This window comes from Corythoichthys intestinalis, chromosome 6 (assembly GCF_030265065.1).
Source record: "Corythoichthys intestinalis isolate RoL2023-P3 chromosome 6, ASM3026506v1, whole genome shotgun sequence".
Classification (NCBI taxonomy): domain Eukaryota; kingdom Metazoa; phylum Chordata; class Actinopteri; order Syngnathiformes; family Syngnathidae; genus Corythoichthys; species Corythoichthys intestinalis.
In genome coordinates, this window is record NC_080400.1 from 11,297,770 (window position 1) to 11,318,965 (window position 21,196).

The window sequence follows — 21,196 nt, forward strand, 5'->3', positions numbered from 1 at the left end:
TAACCACTCGATTGTGGTAACAATAATAAAGAGAAACAATAACAAAATAACAGCGGGCTGCTACGACATGCGACCGCTATCTCTCGCTATCTCGCTCGTTCTCCCATTCTTCCTACTCGTTCCCCTTGCGTCTCTTAAATAAATAAATAAATAAATAAAATACTGCTCTAAAATGCTGCTCTCGCTCGCGCGGGTAGTAGAGTGGAGTGGGCTACAGCTGTGTAAACGGCTGACTGACGCATCTGATTAGTATCTTTTTTTTTTTCGGGGGGGGGGGGGGGGCGCAAACGAGACTGTGGCGGGCCCAAACGGTCCATTAGTGGGAAACACTGAAGTTACATTTAGTGTGTGATGATCACTCAGCAAAGACTTTTAAAGGCTCAAGCAACGTTGCATATTCTCTCTGGCCAAGATAAGAAAACAAATCTTACCGTGTGTGCAAGCCTAGAGACTGGAGACAACACACTGGTGAGTCAGGCGGTGGGGGTGCAGCACGTCAAGAGTGACACAACCAGACACTGCTACATGCAGGCGGACTACACATAAAATGTCACACATTGTGAACGTGTGACGGAAACCACCAGACGAGAACTGGCATTCGTCTCGTTATGTTTTCGTCTAACCAAAACACGTTTTTAACTCTATCGTCTCGTCATCGTCATGAAAAAAGTGTTGACGAAATGTTTTCGTCATCGTTGACGAAAACAACACTGGTTTAGGCTCACCTAAAGGTTTGCATTTATTTTAATTCTATTTATAATATATATATACATATATATTTTTTGTTTTAATTTTAACTTACATTATACTTATGTTCCAATTTGCTAATATGTTTTGAAAAATAAAAATCCTGTTCAACTGATTTTTTTTTTAACCTTGATATCTCAAAGTAACACATTTTAGAGATGTACTGTAATTGCTATGCCATGATATTTTTGCTGAAGGTTAGCATCCCGTCAGAATCTCATACTGGCACATGCCTAATTGGAAATAAATGTGGACTTACGGCTCTACCATAATTGGATTTTCATCTAATTATGGTAGAGCCGTAGGTTTTTGTAAAAACACAAAACTTCTTATTTAAAAATGAATATTTAAGTTGCTAAATAATTTTGTAAATGTGCAAAAAAAAAAAAAAAGTGACCCTAAAAATTTCACACCACCTTTTCAACAATGTGTGGCGCTAAATGTGAGAAAATGTCATAATTTTCAGCATGTGCTGCTTTACAAACGGCGCCCCATAGTGCAGATTGTTAGGTTTTGTGTTTGGTTTCTCCTTGTGTGACTTGTCCTGTGATTACCCATTGCTCTCACCTGTGTGTGTTTTCCCAGTGTATTCGGCAATCTGCATCCACCTGTGTTACCCAGCTGTTCCTTGTCTCGTTATCCCTTGTCTGCTTGTGTATATATGCTCCCATTTTCTGTTCACTCCTTGCTGCGTCATTGTCTACGTCTATGTCTACGTCAATGCCAACGTCAATTTCAAGCCCTTTCCGCGCCCTCGTGTACCAGTACCTCTGTTTAAGTAAGTTTTGGTTTGAACCTTGCCTTTTGATCCCTAGTGTTTTTGTTTGTACTTTGTGCTTTTGTTAGTTGTAATTAAAACCATTTTTTGAGTTCTCTGCCACCTGCCTCGCTGCCTTTTTTCGTTTTCCCTGCATTTGGGTCCACACAACCTGCCTGCTTGCCCGCTTCCCTGACAGAATGACGCAGCCACTTGTGGACCCAGCGGGAAAAATTCGCCACCGGCGTGCACGCCGACGACCATCTGCCCGTTCCCCTGATTATGTTTTTCCTAGACATATTTTTTTGGATTCAGATTTTTCGGATTTTGAGGAAGATCATAATTTATATGATCTTCTCTCTGATTCAGACTCTGATTTTGATTTCATGCCCTCTGTCTCCCCTGATTATTTTTCTTACCACCCTCCGCACTCGGTGTCACATTCTGAGCTCATAGCCAAGGACTCCTACCTGGGATCCCGTTGGGCCATCTATCGGGGACCCCCCCGGGGTGGTCTACGGGGTCGCCCAGGCTCAAGGCGGCCTAATGAGGCTGTTCTGCCGCCCCTGCCACCTGAAGGCGCTCACCAAAGGCCTCGGCGTGGTCATCAACGCCGACGGCGTGCGGCAGTTCCTCCCGCGCCGGCTCCACGCAGTCAAGTTCCTCCCGCGCCGGCTCCACGCAGTCAAGCTCCTCCCGCGCCGGCTCCCCGCAGTCAAGTTCCTCCCGCGCCGGCTCCCCGCAGTCAAGTTCCTCCCGCGCCGGCTCCCCGCAGTCAAGTTCCTCCCGCGCCGGCTCCCCGCAGTCAAGTTCCTCCCGCGCCGGCTCCCCGCAGTCAAGTTCCTCCCGCGCCGGCTCCCCGCAGTCAAGTTCCTCCCGCGCCGGCTCCACGCAGTCAAGTTCCTCCCGCGCCGGCTCCACGCAGTCAAGTTCCTCCCGCGCCGGCTCCACGCAGTCAAGTTCCTCCCGCGCCGGCTCCACGCGGTCAAGTTCCTCCCGCGCCGGCTCCACGCGGTCAAGTTCCTCCCGCGCCGGCTCCACGCGGTCAAGTTCCTCCCGCGCCGGCTCCACGCGGTCAAGTTCCTCCCGCGCCGGCTCCACGCGGTCAAGTTCCTCCCGCGCCGGCTCCACGCGGTCAAGTTCCTCCCGCGCCGGCTCCACGCGGTCAAGTTCCTCCCGCGCCGGCTCCCCGCGGTCGGGTTCCTCCCGCGCCGGCTCCCCGCGGTCGGGTTCCTCCCGCGCCGGCTCCCCGCAGTCAAGTTCCTCCCGCGCCGGCTCCCCGCAGTCCAGTTCCTCCCGCGCCGGCTCCCCGCAGTCCAGTTCCTCCCGCGCCGGCTCCCCGCAGTCCAGTTCCTCCCGCGCCGGCTCCCCGCAGTCCAGTTCCTCCCGCGCCGGCTCCCCGCAGTCCAGTTCCTCCCGCGCCGGCTCCCCGCAGTCCAGTTCCTCCCGCGCCGGCTCCCCGCAGTCCAGTGCCCGTCCCGGCGCCCAAGCTGCCCGAGGTGCCCGTCCCGGCGCCTCGTCGCCTAGTCCTTGTCCCGGCACCTCGCCGTCTGGCCTCCGTTCCAGTGCCTGCGCTGATTCCACGCAGTCCAGTGCCCGCGCCAAAGTCCAAGCTGCCCGAGGTGCCCGTCCCGGCGCCTCGTCGCCTAGTCCCTGTCCCGGCGCCTCGCCGTCTGACCTTCGTTCCAGTGCCCGACGACTCCGCTGCTGTTCCGCCAGCAGACTCCTGCGACTCCGCTGCTGTTCCGCCAGCAGACTCCTGCGACTCCGCTGCTGTTCCGCCAGCAGACTCCTGCGACTCCGCTGCTGTTCCGCCAGCAGACTCCTGCGACTCCGCTGCTGTTCCGCCAGCAGCCTCCTGCGACGCCGCTGCTGTTCCGCCAGCAGCCTCCTGCGACGCCGCTGCTGTTCCGCCAGCAGCCTCCTGCGACGCCGCTGCTGTTCCGCCAGCAGCCTCCTGCGACGCCGCTGCTGTTCCGCCAGCAGCCTCCTGCGACGCCGCTGCTGTTCCGCCAGCAGCCTCCTGCGACGCCGCTGCTGTTCCGCCAGCAGCCTCCTGCGACGCCGCTGCTGCTCCGCCAGCAGTCTCCTGCGACTCCGCTGCTGTCCCGCCAGCAGTCTCCTGCGACTCCGCTGCTGTCCCGCCAGCAGACGACTCCGCTGCTGTCCCGCCAGCAGACGACTCCGCTGCTGTCCCGCCAGCAGACGACTCCGCTGCTGTCCCGCCAGCAGACGACTCCGCTGCTGTCCCGCCAGCAGACGACTCCGCTGCTGTCCCGCCAGCAGACGACTCCGCTGCTGTCCCGCCAGCAGACGACTCCGCTGCTGTCCCGCCAGCAGACGACTCCGCTGCTGTCCCGCCAGCAGACGACACCGCTGCTGTCCCGCCAGCAGACGACACCGCTGCTGTCCCGCCAGCAGACGACACCGCTGCTGTCCCGCCAGCAGACGACACCGCTGCTGTCCCGCCAGCAGACGACACCGCTGCTGTCCCGCCAGCAGACGACGACGACTCCGACTCCGACTCTGTTCCTGGTCCGCACGACGACTCCGACTCCGACTCCGACTCTGTTCCTGGTCCGCACGACGACTCCGACTCTGTTCCTGGTCCGCACGACGACTCCGACTCCGACTCTGTTCCTGGTCCGCACGACGACTCCGACTCTGTTCCGGACCCTCGCCCCGATGATGCTGCTCCCCGTTTCCTGCCAAAACGTGGCGGTATGGACAACCGAGCACTACCTCGTCGGGGACGCCCGCCTGATCTGCCTGTGCGGTCGCCCAATGTCTGGCGCCCCGGGCGCCCTCCCGATCGACCCGTGCGATCGGCCCACGTCTGGCGTCCTGGACGCCCGCCTGACTGGCCGTGACGGGCTGGTGTTGCTCCCTCCTCCGAGCAACCTTCTGACTTTTTGTTTCCTCGGGACGTCTGGGATCCGTCCCTTGAGGGGGGGGTACTGTTAGGTTTTGTGTTTGGTTTCTCCTTGTGTGACTTGTCCTGTGATTACCCATTGCTCTCACCTGTGTGTGTTTTCCCAGTGTATTCGGCAATCTGCATCCACCTGTGTTACCCAGCTGTTCCTTGTCTCGTTATCCCTTGTCTGCTTGTGTATATATGCTCCCATTTTCTGTTCACTCCTTGCTGCGTCATTGTCTACGTCAATGTCTACGTCAATGCCAACGTCAATTTCAAGCCCTTTCCGCGCCCTCGTGTACCAGTACCTCTGTTTAAGTAAGTTTTGGTTTGAACCTTGCCTTTTGATCCCTAGTGTTTTTGTTTGTACTTTGTGCTTTTGTTAGTTGTAATTAAAACCATTTTTTGAGTTCTCTGCCACCTGCCTCGCTGCCTTTTTTCGTTTTCCCTGCATTTGGGTCCACACAACCTGCCTGCTTGCCCGCTTCCCTGACACAGATGTTGTGTGCAGCTAACATGGCAGTATGTACCTGAGGAGAACTCTTCTACATGTCTGTCCATAATCAAACATAAGTAAATATTCCTATCTTGATCGAAAGTTTGTAGTGTTTACTTTGGAACCGCTGCATTCGCAGCCATTTTTAACATTACGCGCATACGCAGAACCGTTTATTTTGAATAGTTTAATTCAGAGGTCCCCAACCTATTTTGCACCACGGACCGGTGTTATTTGGGTCTTTTTTTCACGGACCGGTGTTCTGACAAATTTTGCAACCCATCAAAAATTGCAACCATGCGGTTCTGCGCATGCGCGTAACGTTAAACATAGCCGCAAAATGCGCAAATGCAGCGATTCCAAAGTAAACACTACAAACTTTCTTGAAAGAAAGGAATATTAACTTACGTTTGATCATGGAAGGACTTTTAGAAAAGTTCTCCTCAGATTCATCCTGCCATGTAAGCTTCACACAACAGCTGGACACCGCGCTCACCATTAACGACTTCGCCTTGTCGTTAAACATTAATTAAGAAGCCCGTTTCACAAAGATATGATGTTGGAAATTGTAGCAAGGTTTTCAACGCTCTTGTCGCGATGTCAGGATATTCCAGAATGACTTTAATCCAGAACCTCGGTAGAGTTGTTGTCTCAAATGTACGTTTAATAAGGTCGCCGTCATTTGCGATCTCTGTTTATTCACAAACGGGTCACGAATCCACTCCTTTGCAGTTCATGGGTCTTCGAGGTTGTAGGCTCGTCAGGTGCCCTTTTCGCCGTAAAAATCTTTCCAAAGACGTCTGTTTTTCCTGTTATCTTCGCTCGTGTGGGGGCTAATTATTTCCGGGAACAAATGTGCTGCGCCACGGCCTAGTAATACACTATTATCGAGGACAAGCGCACATAGATATATTATATACACAAACAAGATGTACTGCTAGCAGTCCAATCAATGGACTTCTATGACAACATTGTAATCTATCCCGTAGTATTATATCTAGAGTAGACAGAGATATTGGTTTGTTAAGCAGGGGCACAGGGTTAATTCGGCCAGAATGCGGTCGTTATTAAATTTTTTCTTTGCGGCCCGGTCGCAAATGCGCCACGGACCGGTACCGGTGTGCGGCCCGGCAGGTGGGGACCCCTGGTTTAATTGTTTGAATAGTTGAGAAATGATTAACAAGTTTGTGTTTCTTGTGAATGTTTATATAATTTGTGTTCAAATATTGCAATTTGAATTTGCTTATAAAATCAAGACACATATTCTGGAAGTTTTTAAAATGCTTCTTTGGTAGATTTTGAAAACAAAAGGTTTGAATCGAACGGTCTACCACCTAAACCAATGCTGCACTGCAAAACCCCACCTTCCTTCCTTTCAAACTTCCCTTGTTTTCAGTGTAAATCTACAAGAAATAAGTGAAATTATCTCCTAGTCCTAGTCCTTCAAGTAAATTTTACTTAGGTATTTTTCTTATTTCAAGAAATCTGAAAATAAGCTTAACAGAATTATTTTAAGCAAAACGTTTGTATATTTAGTATTAAACATAGGGCTGTCAAAAGTAATGCGTTAACGGGCGGTAATTTTTAAAAAATTAATCACGTTAAAATATTTGACGCAATTAACGCACATGCCCCACTCAGATTAAAATGACAACACAGTGCAATGTTCACTTGTTACTTGTGTTTTTTGGAGTTTTGTCGCCCTCTGCTGGCGCTTGGGTGCGACTGATTTTATGGGCTTCAGCACCCATGAGCAATGTGTAATTATTGACATCGCCAATGGCGAGCTACTAGTTTATTGTTTGATTGAAAATTTTACAAATTTTATTAAAACGAAAACATTAAGAGTTTTAATATAAAATTTCTATAACTTGTACTAACATTTATCTTTTAAGAACTACAAGTCTTTCTATCCATGGATCGCTTTAAGAGAATGTTAATGATGTTAATGCCATCTTGTTGATTTATTGTTATAATAAACAAATACAGTACTTATGTACCGTATGTTGAATGTATATATCCGTCTTGTCTTATCTTTCCATTCCAACAATAATTTACAGAAAAGTATGGCATATTTTATAGATGGTTTGAATTGCGATTAATTACGATTAATTCATTTTTAAGCTGTAATTAACTCGATTAAAAATTTTAATCGTTTGACAGCCCTAATTAAAAAACTTGCTTGTCAGAAATGTTCTAAATTCAGGAATAGATATTGTTCAAACATTATTTGAAAGCATTTTTTTCTTGATCAATCTGACACATTAATCTGTTAACTAGCCTTTAACACCTTTAAAACAAAATGGAGAAAATTATTGGACGAGATTTAAGAAAAATTATCACATCAAGACGTTATAAATTTGCAGTGTGAAAGTTAGTACAAGTCAATACAGATTTATTTTTGCATTAATCATTTAGCCTCACAAATAATTAGGTTCATATTGGTGAGAACTGTAGCCCTGACCCCCCGTTCACCCAACCTGTTTGGTCTTATTAATGTCCCGTCCCCAGCAAAAAGTGTACATGCAGGTTTCGCTGTTTTATCTTCCCTACCAATATTGAGACCAAACCTACGTCCTTGGACAAAATACATTTGGAAATATATACTGTAAAAAAATAGCTTTTCCAGATGTCCATATCAGACGAAGATTTCGCTACACATAAAGGTAACAACAAGAAGACAATCAACTGGAAACTGTTTTCATTGATGAAAAAAAAAAAAAAAAACATGTCTTCTTTAATACACATTGAACTTTTTTTTCGCAGTAGCTGCAATACTTGAGGAAAAAAAATGAAAAGAAATTCAGCTTTAGTGTTCATTTCCCTCCACGGATTCATTAGGGAAACTGCTCACGTGAAACATTAGCACCAGAGACGATGTGACGACATTGTTCTTAATTGAACCCCTTGATGCTTGAATTTACATTTAACAAATAACTAAGGAAGTGACAATTTATCGATATGCTCCCACCAAGAATTTCATATTGTTTTAAAAAGGTGTAAAAATGGAACCAAAAGGTTTCTACCAAAATCTGAATACTGACTACATTAGCTCACTGGCTGCCATTGATGGCGCTACACATCCAATCCATTTAGACATCCAATTCATTTTGGCTCCATTGGATGTCTGGCTCCGGCTTTTGTGGGCATTTACAGTGGGGCAAATAAGTATTTAGTCAACCACCAATTGTGCAAGTTCTCCTACTTGAAAAGATTAGAGAGGCCTGTAATTGTCAACATGGGTAAACCTCCACCATGAGAGACAGAATGTGGAACAAAAAAACAAAAAACAAAATAACATTGTTTGATTTTTAAAGAACTTATTTCCAAATTAGAGTGGAAAATAAGTATTTGGTCACCTACAAACAAGATTTCTGGCTGTCAAAGCGATCTAACTTCTTCTAACGGGGTCTAACGAGGCTCCACTCGTTACCTGTATTAATGGCACCTGTTTTAACTCATTATCGGTAGAAAAGACACCTGTCCACACTGTATGTGTGTGCACTCCAAACTCCACTATGGCCAAGACCAAAGAGCTGTCGAAGGACACCAGAGACAAAATTGTAGACCTGCACCAGGCTGGGAAGACTGAATCTGCAATAGGTAAAACACTTGGTGTTGGTTGGTTGATTGGTGTCATACTTATATAAAGAAATCAAGTGTGGGAGCAATTATTAGAAAATGGAAGATATACAAGACCACTGATAATCTCCCTCGATCTGGTGCGCCATGCAAGATTTCACCTCCTGGCGTCAAAATGATAAAAAGAACGGTGAGCAAAAATCCCAGAACCACACGGGGGACCTAGTGAATGACCGTCAGAGAGCTGGGACCACAGCAACAAAGGCTACTATCAGTAACACAATGCGCCGCCAGGGACTCAAATCCTTCACTGCCAGACGTGTCCCCCTGCTGAAGAAAGTACACGTCCAGGCCCGTCTGCGGTTCGCTAGAGAGCATTTGGATGATCCAGAAGAGGACTGGGAGAATGTGTTATGGTCAGATGAAACCAAAATAGAACTTTTTGGTAGAAACACAGGTTCTCGTCTTTGGAGAAGAAAGAATACTGAATTGCATCCGAATAACACCATACCCACTGTGAAGCATGGGGGTGGAAACATCATGCTTTGGGGCTGTTTTTCTGCAAAGGGACCTGGACGACTGATCTGTGTAAAGGAAAGAATGAATGGGGCCATGTATCGAGAGATTTTGAGTGAAAATCTCTTTCCATCAGCAAGGGCATTGAAGATGAGACGTGGCTGGGTCTTTCAGCATGACAATGATCCCAAACACACAGCCAGGGCAACAAAGGAGTGGCTTCGTAAGAAGCATTTCAAGGTCCTGGAGTGGCCTAGCCAGTCTCCAGATCTCAACCCCATAGAAAACCTCAGGAAGGAGTTGAAAGTCCGTATTGCCCAACGACAGCCCCAAAACATTACTGCTCTAGAGGAGATCTGCATGGAGGAATGGGCCAAAATACCAGCAACCGTGTGTGAAAAGCTTGTGAAGAGTTACAGAAAACGTTTGGCCGCCGTTATTGCCAACAAAGGGTACATACAAAGTATTGAGATGAACTTTTGGTATTGACCAAATACTTATTTTCCACCATGATTTTCAAATAAATTCTTTAAAAATCAAACAATGTGATTTTCAGTTTTTTTTCCACATTGTCTCTCATGGTTGAGGTTTACCCATGTTGACAATTACAGGCCTTTCTAATATTTTCAAGTGGGAGAACTTGCACAATTATTGGTTGACTAAATACTTATTTGCCCCACTGTATGTTGATTTTGAGTCACCTCCTATTCGTTCAGGGACATTCTTGAGTTACTTTCTTTTCAATAACTTAAAATAAAAATCGCAATGTGCGCATGCGCAACAGTCATATCACAGGATGTGCAGTTGTTTTGTTTTAATATGTAAACTATTGTTTTACATCAGAAAAGTATTAAGTAGGCAGATCCTGGAGCCGTTTTATATAGAGCAAGCTTGGATTAAACGCCATTATATAAATAAGGGAAGTCTCCAATCCGATCAAAATATTGCAATTGTGATATATCGTGATATCCCAAAAGGTTATCGATATGCCCGTGCCGAGAATCGATATATCGTTTTTAAAAGGTGTCACTGTTTAAAAACAACATACAAGCAGCTACCAAAATCTTCCACTTGAATAGTGTTTCTATAAACTCAATAGCTGCCATCAACGCAAATCGTACTGTATTGTGAGCTACACAGAGGTTCCCACTCCAAGTCGCTATTTTCGTGCATCAATGAAAAATACATGTATTGGTGCTTGAGACTAGAGTAAATATGATTGCTGGAGTCTATTCGCTTTTCACCTCTGGTCAGTGTCTACGTGGCTCCTCCTGTTTTGCGCTCGTCGTCGGCCACTTTTCACCCTAGGCTGTTGCTAGTGCGAAACAGCTGTTATACTCAGGTGCGACTTACAGTATATGTTCTTTTTTCACTCTGACAGACACAAGCTTGTTATTTTGTGTTTTTTAGGCAATTGTTATGTGAAAAACTTAATATGCTATGATAACAGATGCCTATTTAGCCTGTTGTTCTTCATATTTTCCTCTTTATTTTGCATCGGCTGGTGCGATTTATACCTAGGTGCAACTTAAATACGATACTTGTTGATACTTTTTGATGTATACTAGTATATGTTAAATGTAAATTCAGGCACCAAATGGTTAATTAGACCGGAATCTTGACAAATCATCTTTTCAATCGGGCTCCCGGTTCTTTTCCTTACTGAGGCAAAGCTCCTCCAGCTTTTCAGGCAGGAATGAGACGGGCATGGAGCACCCACGACTCCTGGGGGGGGGCAACGTGTTGGCCTGACACACAAAAAACACCCGAAAATGAGCCTCGTGGGGACCCGAGGGACTCACGTTGTCTCACCTTGCCGGGAATGCTGTGGTTGTACATCCTTCGCTCCTTCTCCTGAGGTGTCCACAGTCCGGGATCCGTCTGTTTGGAGCGGTTCCACGCACCCGAGGTGTCTACGCTTTTCCTGAAGGGGGCGCTCTTGTAGGGTTCCGAATCGTTGCCGTGGGAGAAGAAAAATGCCTCTTCTTCGGAACCTGACGGGTCAAACGTTTATTAGTATTATAATTCATAGTTTTAGGGCCATTAAAAGACGAACAAAAAATGGGAGCATGAGGAAAAGGTTGCAATATTACTAGAGGCGTGCGAAATTTCCGATTCTTAGATTATTCGCGATTCGGCCGTGGAAGATTCGAGAACGATTCACAAACATCCAAATTCCGATTATTGAATTATACCAGGTAAAGCGGAACTAAAACACAGTCAGCGCGGTCTTCGGGACGCAATGAGGAACGGACCGAGAGCAAATATTATGTTCAACTCATGCAGCTAGATAAAAAAAAACAATCATACCTGACTGCAGCCAACAGCCGCTACAAACAACGCCCAGTTGCTAGTTGCTACAAACATACGGCCACATACGGCTATTGTAGATATCACATATTTGTAAAACTAGATGCAAAATGACGGACAGCCGCGGTGTTAGAACATGTGTTAGAGAACTAGATGCGAAATGACGGACTCGGCCGGCGTTAGTAAACAGCCGCCATCTTAGAGCAGTAGACTTCTCTTAAAGGCTCTGTTGTAGCGAACCTAATTAACTTCTTATCTCAAAAAAAACCTCCTAAATCGGCAAAATCTTGACTAGAATCTATCTTTAAATGATGGAAAATTTTCAAAAGTTTCATATGAAAAAGTAGACAGAAGGGAAATTATGGAAGAACGGGAGCAATTTTAACAACTTTTTAACGGTTGATTCACAACACTGAATTCATTGAATGTAGTTTAAAGCTGCTGATACAGAATGGGGACTTGAGTATTTTATTTACTGTTTGTAACTGTTAAAACTGCTAAAGTAGTAGTTTGGTTTAGCCAGAGAGGATTTTTTTAAACAATTTTGGAACTAATGTACAAAACATTAAAAGAAGGGAGGGTGGGGCATCAATAATCGATTTATAATCGAATCGGAGCCTCCGAATCGTAATCGAATCGTTAGGTGCCCAAAGATTCCCACCTCTAAATATTACGATACTAGAGTCATACGTTATAATATTACGAGTTTAAAGTCGTAATATTAAGTAACTTTAAGTAATGTTACAAGATTTTTCTCATCATATTACGGGTTTAAAGTAGTTATATTACGTAGTTTTACGTAATTTGTATGGTTGCAGCGCGGCTAATTTAGCTAAATTAGCTGCTACGTACTTTCCCTATCGCCTCCATTAAAATCCCAGGAACAGGTCTATTTAAGGCGATAATGATGGTAGACAAGTTAAATGTCGGGAGTTTTATATGTGTATCGTCATAAACTATTGTACAGCACTAGTTCATGGTTAGCGTTGAGGCACCTACTCGGCACACTCCCCTTGGTTCTGGAGTCTGGGGCGGGGGTGCACGGGCAGGAACCGCCAGTGTTTTTGTGTTTCTTCAAGCACTCGATTCCCACCAGATCACGGCAGTGTCTATGGCAGTTCATCCCGCAACCTGAAAGGGGAAAAAAGCTCGGAACCATCTATCGTTGTCAATGGCAGAAATGAGTTAAAAACTCTCCATTAGCTTCCATCCATATTAAACTAGAGCCCAGACACAAATCGTAAACTCTGAACCACAAAATTACTGCCCTTTGCCATTTATTGATTCTTGGACAAACAAACAAAAATGGTCTTTATATCAACAACCTCCTGGAAATGCTCAAAAGTAGTGTTGTCCCGATCCGATCACGTGATCAGAAATTGGGCGGATCGTGGCATTTTTCAGAGGATCTGAATCGAATGAAAAGGTTTTTGATTAAAAAATATATTTGCTTTTGTGCTTCATGTCCGTACAGCCTCTCACTCCCTCCTGCTGCTGTTTTTGGACAGCAGTGCACTGGAATTTGCTAGTTGAAGTTAACAATGATTGACTGGTTTGTTGCTTTGACCTTGCCACAGAAACTTGGTAGCTCTAGGATGAAAGGTGCAGATGTGTCAATTAGAGATGTCCCGATCCGATATTTGGATTGGATCGGACGCCGATATGGGCAAAAAAATGCGCATCGGTATCTGATCGGAACACGGGAAAAATTCCGATCCAGACTTCCGATCCAGTTTTTTTTTTTAAAGTCCGCTCCGGCAACATTGAAGCATGGAAAACTAGTTGCGTTAGTAAACAGCCGCCATCTTAAAGCAGGAGACTTCCCTAGTAGGCTGCTGTGAACCTTCCAAGCGAACCTAATCAACTTTTTATCTAAAATACTCCTAAATCCGCAAAATCTTGACTTGAATCTATCTTCAAAACAGTTTTAAAACTTTCACATGTCAAAAGTAGACAGAAGGAGAAATTATGGAATAACGGGAGCAATTTTAACAACTTTGTTGATTCGCAAAATTAAATGAATTGAATGTAGTTTAAAGCTGCTGATACAGAATGGGGACTTGAGCATTTTATTTACTGTTTTAAAATGCTAACTTGATACTGAAATAGTCGTTTATTTAAACCTGAGAGGCTTTTTATACAATTTTTGTAACTAATGCACGAAACATTAAAAGCATCTAATAGTTTGGGGGGGTTGTGGGATTTTCCACTGAGGTTGTTTGTGTGTTTTGCTTTTTTAAGACCGTTTACAATATTATTTGCACGTTTTACTGACTGACTGTTATAATATTATTTCTGTTTGTTATTTATAATGTTTTGTGTTTGTCACTGAATAAACAGGTCAGTTTGTTGTTACCAACCGTTGTGTGTTATTCAAACTCACCTAATTCAGCTGGCTAGTTGTTATCAAGAGTACTAAAACCTTTTCCAACATGAGTCTGACAACTAAGTAAGGAGGCTAAATAACTTTAAACTTAAACACATGCTCAGATAGGCCGGTATCGGATCGGAAGTGCAAAACAATATCGGTATCGGATCGGAAGTGCAAAAACCTGGATCGGGACATCCCTAGTGTCAATCATCATTAGCTCGTGACACACTAGTGGTAGTGTGCTGTGGCAACTCTTTGTGTAAGTGAGAGGCTGTTCTTGGTAGCGGGAGCGGACTCACTCAATGAAGCATTAAATTGCCATTAAAGCATTTAATTAAGATAAGCATGTTTCCTCATTATTCTTTTAAAAAAAATAATTCACATTATGAAGGCGGCATGGTGGGACAATATCAAGTTTAAAACATTCGTTCAAAAAAAAAAACCCAAAAAAAAACACACTTTCTTTGGTATCAAAACAAGACTCTGTATCCGGCAGATTAAAAAATAAAATCAGATGACTAGGACTTGGGTGCAAAAATATGTGATCAGGACACTCCTACCCCAAAGTGAATTGGAAGTCACACATAAATCCTCCAAAATCAACAGGAAGTGACCAAAAATCAACAGAATGTGATCCAGAAATGCCAAAAATGAACAAGTGACCAAAATGCAAAAGGAAGTGACCCATGAATGCCTAGAAATTAACTGGAAGTGTCCCGGGAATTTTTCAAAATCAGCGATAGGTGACCCAAAAGGAATATGAAGTGGCACAGAAATGCTCCCAAAATCAACAGGGGAGTGACCCAAGAATGCTTCAAAATCAACAGGAAGTTAGCAAAACTCACCAAGTGACTGAACATCAACAGAAAATGACCCCAGAATTCCCAAATATCAATTGGAACTGACCCAAAATGAGCAGGAAGTTATCTATAAATTCCCCCAAATCAACAGGAAATTCAATTCAAAAATCAATTGGAAATGACCCCAAATCAACAGAAAGTGACCCAGAAATACTTCAAAATCAACTGGAAGTGATCCAAAATTGATAGGAAGTCACTCGGAAATGCCTAAAAATTGGCAGGAACTCACCCAACCTCACCAAAGTGACCAAAAATACACCGGAAGGGACCCAAAATGAACAGAAAGTTGCCCAAAAATCAATTGGAACGCAACCTAAATGAATAGGAAGTGATCTACAGTGGGGCAAATAAGTATTTAGTCAACCACCAAATGTGGAAGTTCTCCTACTTGAAAAGATTACAGAGGCCTGTAATTGTCAAAATGGGTAAACCTCAACCATGAGAGACGGAATGTGGAAAAAAGAACAGAAAATCCCATTGTTTGATTTTTAAAGAATTTATTTCCAAATTAGAGTGGACAATAAGTATTTGGTCACCTACAAAAAAGCAAGATGTCTGGCTGTCAGAGGTCTTTGTCTAACGAGGTCTAACGAGGCTCCACTCGTTACCTATATAAATGGCACCTTTTTCAACTCATTATCGGTATAAAAGACACCTGTCCACAACTCAGTCAGTTACACTCCAAACTCCACTATGGCCAAGACCAAAGAGCTGTCGAAGGACACCAGAGACAAAATTGTAGACCTGCACCAGGCTAGGAAGACTGAATCTGCAATAGATAAAACACTGGGTGTAAAGAAATCAACTGTGGGAGCAATTATTAGAAAATGGAATACATACAAAACCACTGATAATCTCCCTCAATCTGGGGCTCCATGCAAGATCTCACCCCGTGGCGTCAAAATGATTACAAGAACGGTGAGCAAAAATCTCAGAACCACACAGGGGGGACGTAGTGAATGACCAACAGAGAGCTGGGACCACAGTAACAAAGGCTACTATCAGTAACACAATGCGCCGCCAGGGACTCAAATCCTGCACTGCCAGACGTGTCCCCCTGCTGAAGAAAGTACACGTCCAGGCCCGTCTGCGGTTCACTAGAGAGCATTTGGATGATCCAGAAGAGGACTGGGAGAATGAATTATGGTCTGATGAAACCAAAATAGAACTTTTTGGTAGAAACACAGGTTCTCGTGTTTGGAGGAGAAAGAATACTGAATTGCATCCGAAGAACACCATACCCACTGTGAAGCATGGGGGTGGAAACATCGTGCTTTGGGGCTGTTTTTCTGCAAAGGGACCAGGACGACTGATCTGTGTAAAGGAAAGGATAAATGAGGCCATGTATCGAGAGATTTTGAGTGAAAATCTCCTTCCATCAGCAAGGGCATTGAAGATGAGACGTGGCTGGGTCTTTCAGCATGACAATGATCCCAAACACACAGCCAGGGCAACAAAGGAGTGGCTTCCTAAGAAGCATTTCAAGATCCTGGAGTGGCCTAGCCAGTCTCCAGATCTCAACCCCATAGAAAATCTGTGGAGGGAGTTGAAAGTCCGTGTTGCCCAACGACATCCCCAAAACATCACTGCTCTAGAGGAGATCTGCATGGAGGAATGGGCCAAAATACCAGCAACAGTGTGTTTAAAGCTTGTGAAGAGTGACAGAAAACGTTTGGCCTCCGTTATTGCCAACAAAGAGTACATAACAAAGTATTGAGATGAACTTTGGGTATTGACCAAATACTTATTTTCCACCATGATTTGCAAATAAATTCTTTAAAAATCAAACAATGTGACTTTTTTTTTTTTCACCTTCTCTCTCTCATGGTTGATGTTTACCCATGTTAACAATCACAGGCCGCTAATATTTTCAAGTGGGAGAACTTGCACAGTTAGTGGTTGACTAAATACTTATTTGCCCCACTGTATCAATTCCACAAAATCAGTAGGAAATGACCTAAATGTACATATAGTGACTAGTAAATCAACAGAAAGTGGCCCGAGAATTCCCAAAATCAAATAAACTGACCAAAAATTAACAGAAAATGATCAAAAACGGGTTTACCGACCAACATAACGTTTCTTCCAAAATTCCATTTTGTAGTTACAAGTCCAATTTTCTTCTCAGGACCATTACAACAATTTTGTCTATGTTACTTTTAAATGCAACAAATGCAAATGGCGCTTACATACCTTTGCAGTGGTAGCCTTGTTTGATGACTCCACAGAGCTGCAACAAGATACACATTAGTAAACGCGATTTTTGATAAGATTGGATTTGGACTCAGATTTCAGGATAGAAAGACTCACATAACCGCCGCACGTGTCGCAGACTGTGGGCTTTTTGTAGGTCGTCTCGTGGAAGTTGTGCGCTTCGTTGAAGTTGTAGCCTAGCTTGGCGCAGACCGACATCCCGCGCACGAAGTACGACGTCATCTCCTCGCGGCTTATTTGACCTTGCCTATGAAATAGGTGTTGACGTACAGATGTTTTGAATATAAATTTTACAATAAGAACACAATGATTCCAGAAAAGTACACTGTCCCTACTGCGAAATAGAGGAAGCACGCTTAGCGTCACCTGTCAGTTTGCTGCGTACAGAAGGAGAAAGGGAAGTTAGCTGCAATTTTCTCAAAGTCCTCCAACGGGATGAAGCCGTCCTGCTTGTAGTCGTAGTTCTTCATTATGGACTAAAGGGGCGACAGAGAGAGCTCCTCGTTCACCACTTCTGCTTTTTGCTACAGGCTACTAAGGAAGTGAAAACCGGCTGTCAATGATGATGTTTTTTAAAATGTATTAGTAGTACTCACATCCACCATTTGTTTGACATGTTTGGAAATGGTGTCGGGGTCAAGGCGGGGGGTTACCCCGGAACCCCACTCTGCCACCACAGGCGGTTTAACTGGAGTTACGGGCTGCATTGAAACAAAGCAAATTGATTACACACCCACACAGCGTCGTAGCTTAACTTTGCACTTTGATGTGGTTGAGTGACGGTTGTGGCGTGTTTTTCTCCAGAAACGATCACACCCACGCCGCTAACACAAAAGTGTGCTTGTTTGTTGAGAGCGCAAAATGTGGTGACGTTATCTCTATATTAGATTGACATATAGTATATTACTCCAACAATTGATGGTGATATCACAGTACTGTTTCATCATGATGTTTACGCACACAATAAAGGGGTGTCGCAATACTGTATCATTGATCAGGGATCGTACTGGTCATTGACATCCTTGAAAATACTTAGATTTTACTGTTGTTTTGAAAGTTTTAACCCTTAAATACCTGCAACATGAAGCAATTATCAGAGAATCCCAAAATTTGAAAAATAAGGTCCTAATAAAACCTTTTCCAAATTTGTAAAAAGAAAAGTCAAAATGAATATGTGTAATAAGCACTCTGATATCTATAACCCTTGCTAAATCCTGTTTGTTTTTCCCATGGAACCTGCAGATGCATGTGTTGACTTGCATCATTTTTTTTTTTTCAAAAAGGACTGTCAAAATTCTGAATTAGTCTCAAAATCATGAATTTTTAGGTGTATCAAATGTGATACGTTTGGCAATAAAGGGTTTTAAAAATTCTTGAATTTTGGGTATTCAGTGATCCCTCATTTTTCGCGGTTAATAGAGACCAAAACCCGCCACGATAAGTGAAAAACTGCGAAGTAGCGTCAACCCCTTTTTTTTTGTGTGTGTGTGTGTGTGTTCAATGTATTTATTCAGATTTAGCATTGGAAAGTAATACATACAAGGTATGATTCAATAAAAAAAAAACAAAAAAAACATCTATATACAGTGGTATGAAAACGCATCTGAACCTTTTGGAATTTCTCACATTTCTCCATGAAATCACATCATCAAATGTGATCTGATCTTTGTCAAAATCACACAGATGTAAAAACAGTGTCTGCTTTAACTAAAACCACCCAAACATTTATAGGTTTTCATCAGAGATGTCGGGTCCGATCACGTCATTTTCCAAATATCGGAATCGGCAAAAAATATCGGCCGTGCCTTTTTTTAATATATATATTTTTTTTGATTAAATCGTTTTCTAATTGTATTTAACATTACAGACATAATATGTTACCCTCATCCAGAGTCTTTAGTTTAGGCTTAAGGTAGGGTTATCAAATTTATCCCAATAACGGCGGTAATTAATTTTTTAAAAAATGTATCACGTTAAAATATTTAACGCAATTAATGCATGCGCTGCCCGACCCACTCTCGCATTGTCGCGCTCCATCTCTAATGGCGCCGTTTTGCCTATATAGAGAGCTAAAAAGCAGCGTAAAATGAGTAGAGTGAATTTTGGCAGCCTTTGGAGCCTTATTTTAATTGGCTAAAGCCTTACAATCCCTCTCCCTTCGATTATAAAGATCATGGGAAGCAATGTGGGGAAGCAAGGTAGCAATTGATCTTTTTCTTAACACCTTATGTTATTTCCCAACGCAGAGAAGATATATGAATTGGTAGCACTACGCACAGTCATGGTTCCACTTCCCATCCTGCATTTGGGCATGGCCTTCAGTATCATTTACTGAAAGCTCAACAAATACACAAGATGGCAATATTTAGTCCCACAATATACAAAGTCACAAGTATTTCTATCCGTGGATCCCTCTCACAGAAAGAATGTTAATAATGTAAATGGCATCTTGTGGATTTATTGTCATAATAAACAAATACAGTACTTATGTACTGTATGTTGAATGTATATATTCGTCCGAGTTTTATTCATTTTTTTCTTAATGCATTGCCAAAATGGGGAAAAATTATCGGGAATGATTGGAATTGAATCAGGAGCAAAAAAAAAGCAATCGGATCGGGAAATATCGGGATCAGCAGATACTCAAACTAAAACGATCGGGATCGGATCGGGAGCAAAAAAACATGATCGGAACAACCCTAGTTTTCATATTTTGAAGAGGATAACATGCAAAGAATGACAGAAGGGGGAAAAATAAGTAAGTGAACCCTCTGCTTAAGGTGACCTAAAGAGCAACTGAAACCAATTTTTACCTAACAATTTAAGTCAGGTGTGTGCCCAATAGGAGTGGCAACCTCTTGGTACCTCACGATACGATACGATTTGCGGTACAAAGCTCACGATAACGATCTGACGATATGGCGATACAACGATTATCGATACGGTCTAGGATATTCTACAAACAACTAATAAACAGAAAAACAAGCTTCTGCTCTGAATTGGAATGAGTTTATCACTCGTAGACGTCCAATCCGTTTGAACTGGGAGGGTGGCAGCGAATGCTGCCACCCTCCCAGTTCAAACGGATTGAACGTCTATGGCCGTCAGTGGCAGCCAATGCCAGGCAATGAGGTCATTTTGGGCCATTTAAGGTTATTTACCTGTTGATTTTGAGTTACTTCCTGTTGATTTTGGGGTATTTTATGGGTCACTTCCAGTTTATTTTGAGTTACAGAACAGGAGGTGACCTGGGAATTACCCAAATGAATAGGCAGTGACTCAAACTCAACAGGAAATGACCTGTAAATGCCTTAAAATGAACAGCAATTGACCTGTAAATGCCCTGAAAATCGGACCGAATGACTGAACGCTCTGGTTTCGAATGGACGAACGTTCCCAGTCTAAATGGATTGGGTGTCAAGCACCGTCAATGCAGCCTTAATTTAGACACTGTTATGGTGGAAGATTTTGGTAGCAAATTGTTGGTTCATTTTGATTGAGTTTTTTTAGACATTGACACCTTTTTAAAACAATATTTCGATTCTTGGCAGGAGCATATCGATAACCTTTTGGGATACAAAGTATCACGATGTATCACCATTTTGATATATTGTCACACTCCTAGTGCCCAATCATTGATGAGTGGTTTAAAGCTGCTCTGCCCACGATAAAACACACACCTGATAAGAATTGTCTTGATGAGAAGCATTGTCTCATCTGCATCATGGCTCGGTCAAAAGAGCTGTCTGAAGACCTGAGATCAAGGATAGTTGATTCGTATCAAGCTGGGAAAGGAAACCAAACCATCTCTGAAAGTCTTGATGTTCATCAATCGACAGTCAGAGAAGTTGTCTAAACATGGAGAGAGTTTGGCACTGTTGCTTCTCTCCCAAGGAGTGGCCGTCCACCAAAGATGACAGCAGGATTTCAGCGCATAATACTCAGCGAGGTAAAAAAGAACCCTAGAGTGTCTGCTAAAAAATTACAGAAATCACTGGCACAGTCCAATATCTCTGTGCACACATAAACTACAGTGGGGAGAACAAGTATTTGATACACTGCCAATGGGAAAACCCATTGGCAGTGTATCAAATACTTGTTCTCCCCACTGTATATGTAAAAGTATGGCCAAGAATGGTGTTCATGGGAGGACTCCTCAGAGGAAGCCACTGCTGTCTAAAGAAACATTGTTGCTCGTTTAATGTTCGCAAAAAGGCAATTGGACACTCCACAGAAGTTTTAGTAAAATATTTTGTGGACTGATGAAACCAAAGTTGAATTGTTTGGGAGTAACACACTAAGTCATGTATGTATGGAGGAAAAATGGAACAGTTCACCAACATCAACACCTCATCTCCGTGATGGTGGAGGGAGCATCATGATTTGGGGCTGTTTCCTGCCTCAGGGCATGGACAACTTGCAATAATTA

The 21,196-nt window shown here is 43.6% G+C and overlaps 1 protein-coding gene across 2 annotated transcripts in view; it reads right to left on the bottom strand.

Annotated features, from left to right (window-relative positions):
* Nucleotides 1-9,652: 9,652 nt before the first annotated feature.
* The window catches only part of LOC130917527 (RAS guanyl-releasing protein 1-like), an 88,505-nt gene continuing 76,961 nt past the window's right edge, over nt 9,653-21,196 (bottom strand). For both annotated transcript variants that reach the window (XM_057839025.1, XM_057839024.1), the window contains exons 11-17: nt 17,364-17,468; nt 17,134-17,243; nt 16,864-17,014; nt 16,747-16,783; nt 12,322-12,453; nt 10,825-11,006; nt 9,653-10,760 (exon numbers count right to left, since the gene is read on the bottom strand). In XM_057839025.1, the coding sequence (XP_057695008.1) occupies nt 10,647-10,760; nt 10,825-11,006; nt 12,322-12,453; nt 16,747-16,783; nt 16,864-17,014; nt 17,134-17,243; nt 17,364-17,468 (831 nt within the window). In that variant the 3' untranslated portion in view covers nt 9,653-10,646. The remainder of the gene's footprint in view (nt 10,761-10,824; nt 11,007-12,321; nt 12,454-16,746; nt 16,784-16,863; nt 17,015-17,133; nt 17,244-17,363; nt 17,469-21,196) is intronic.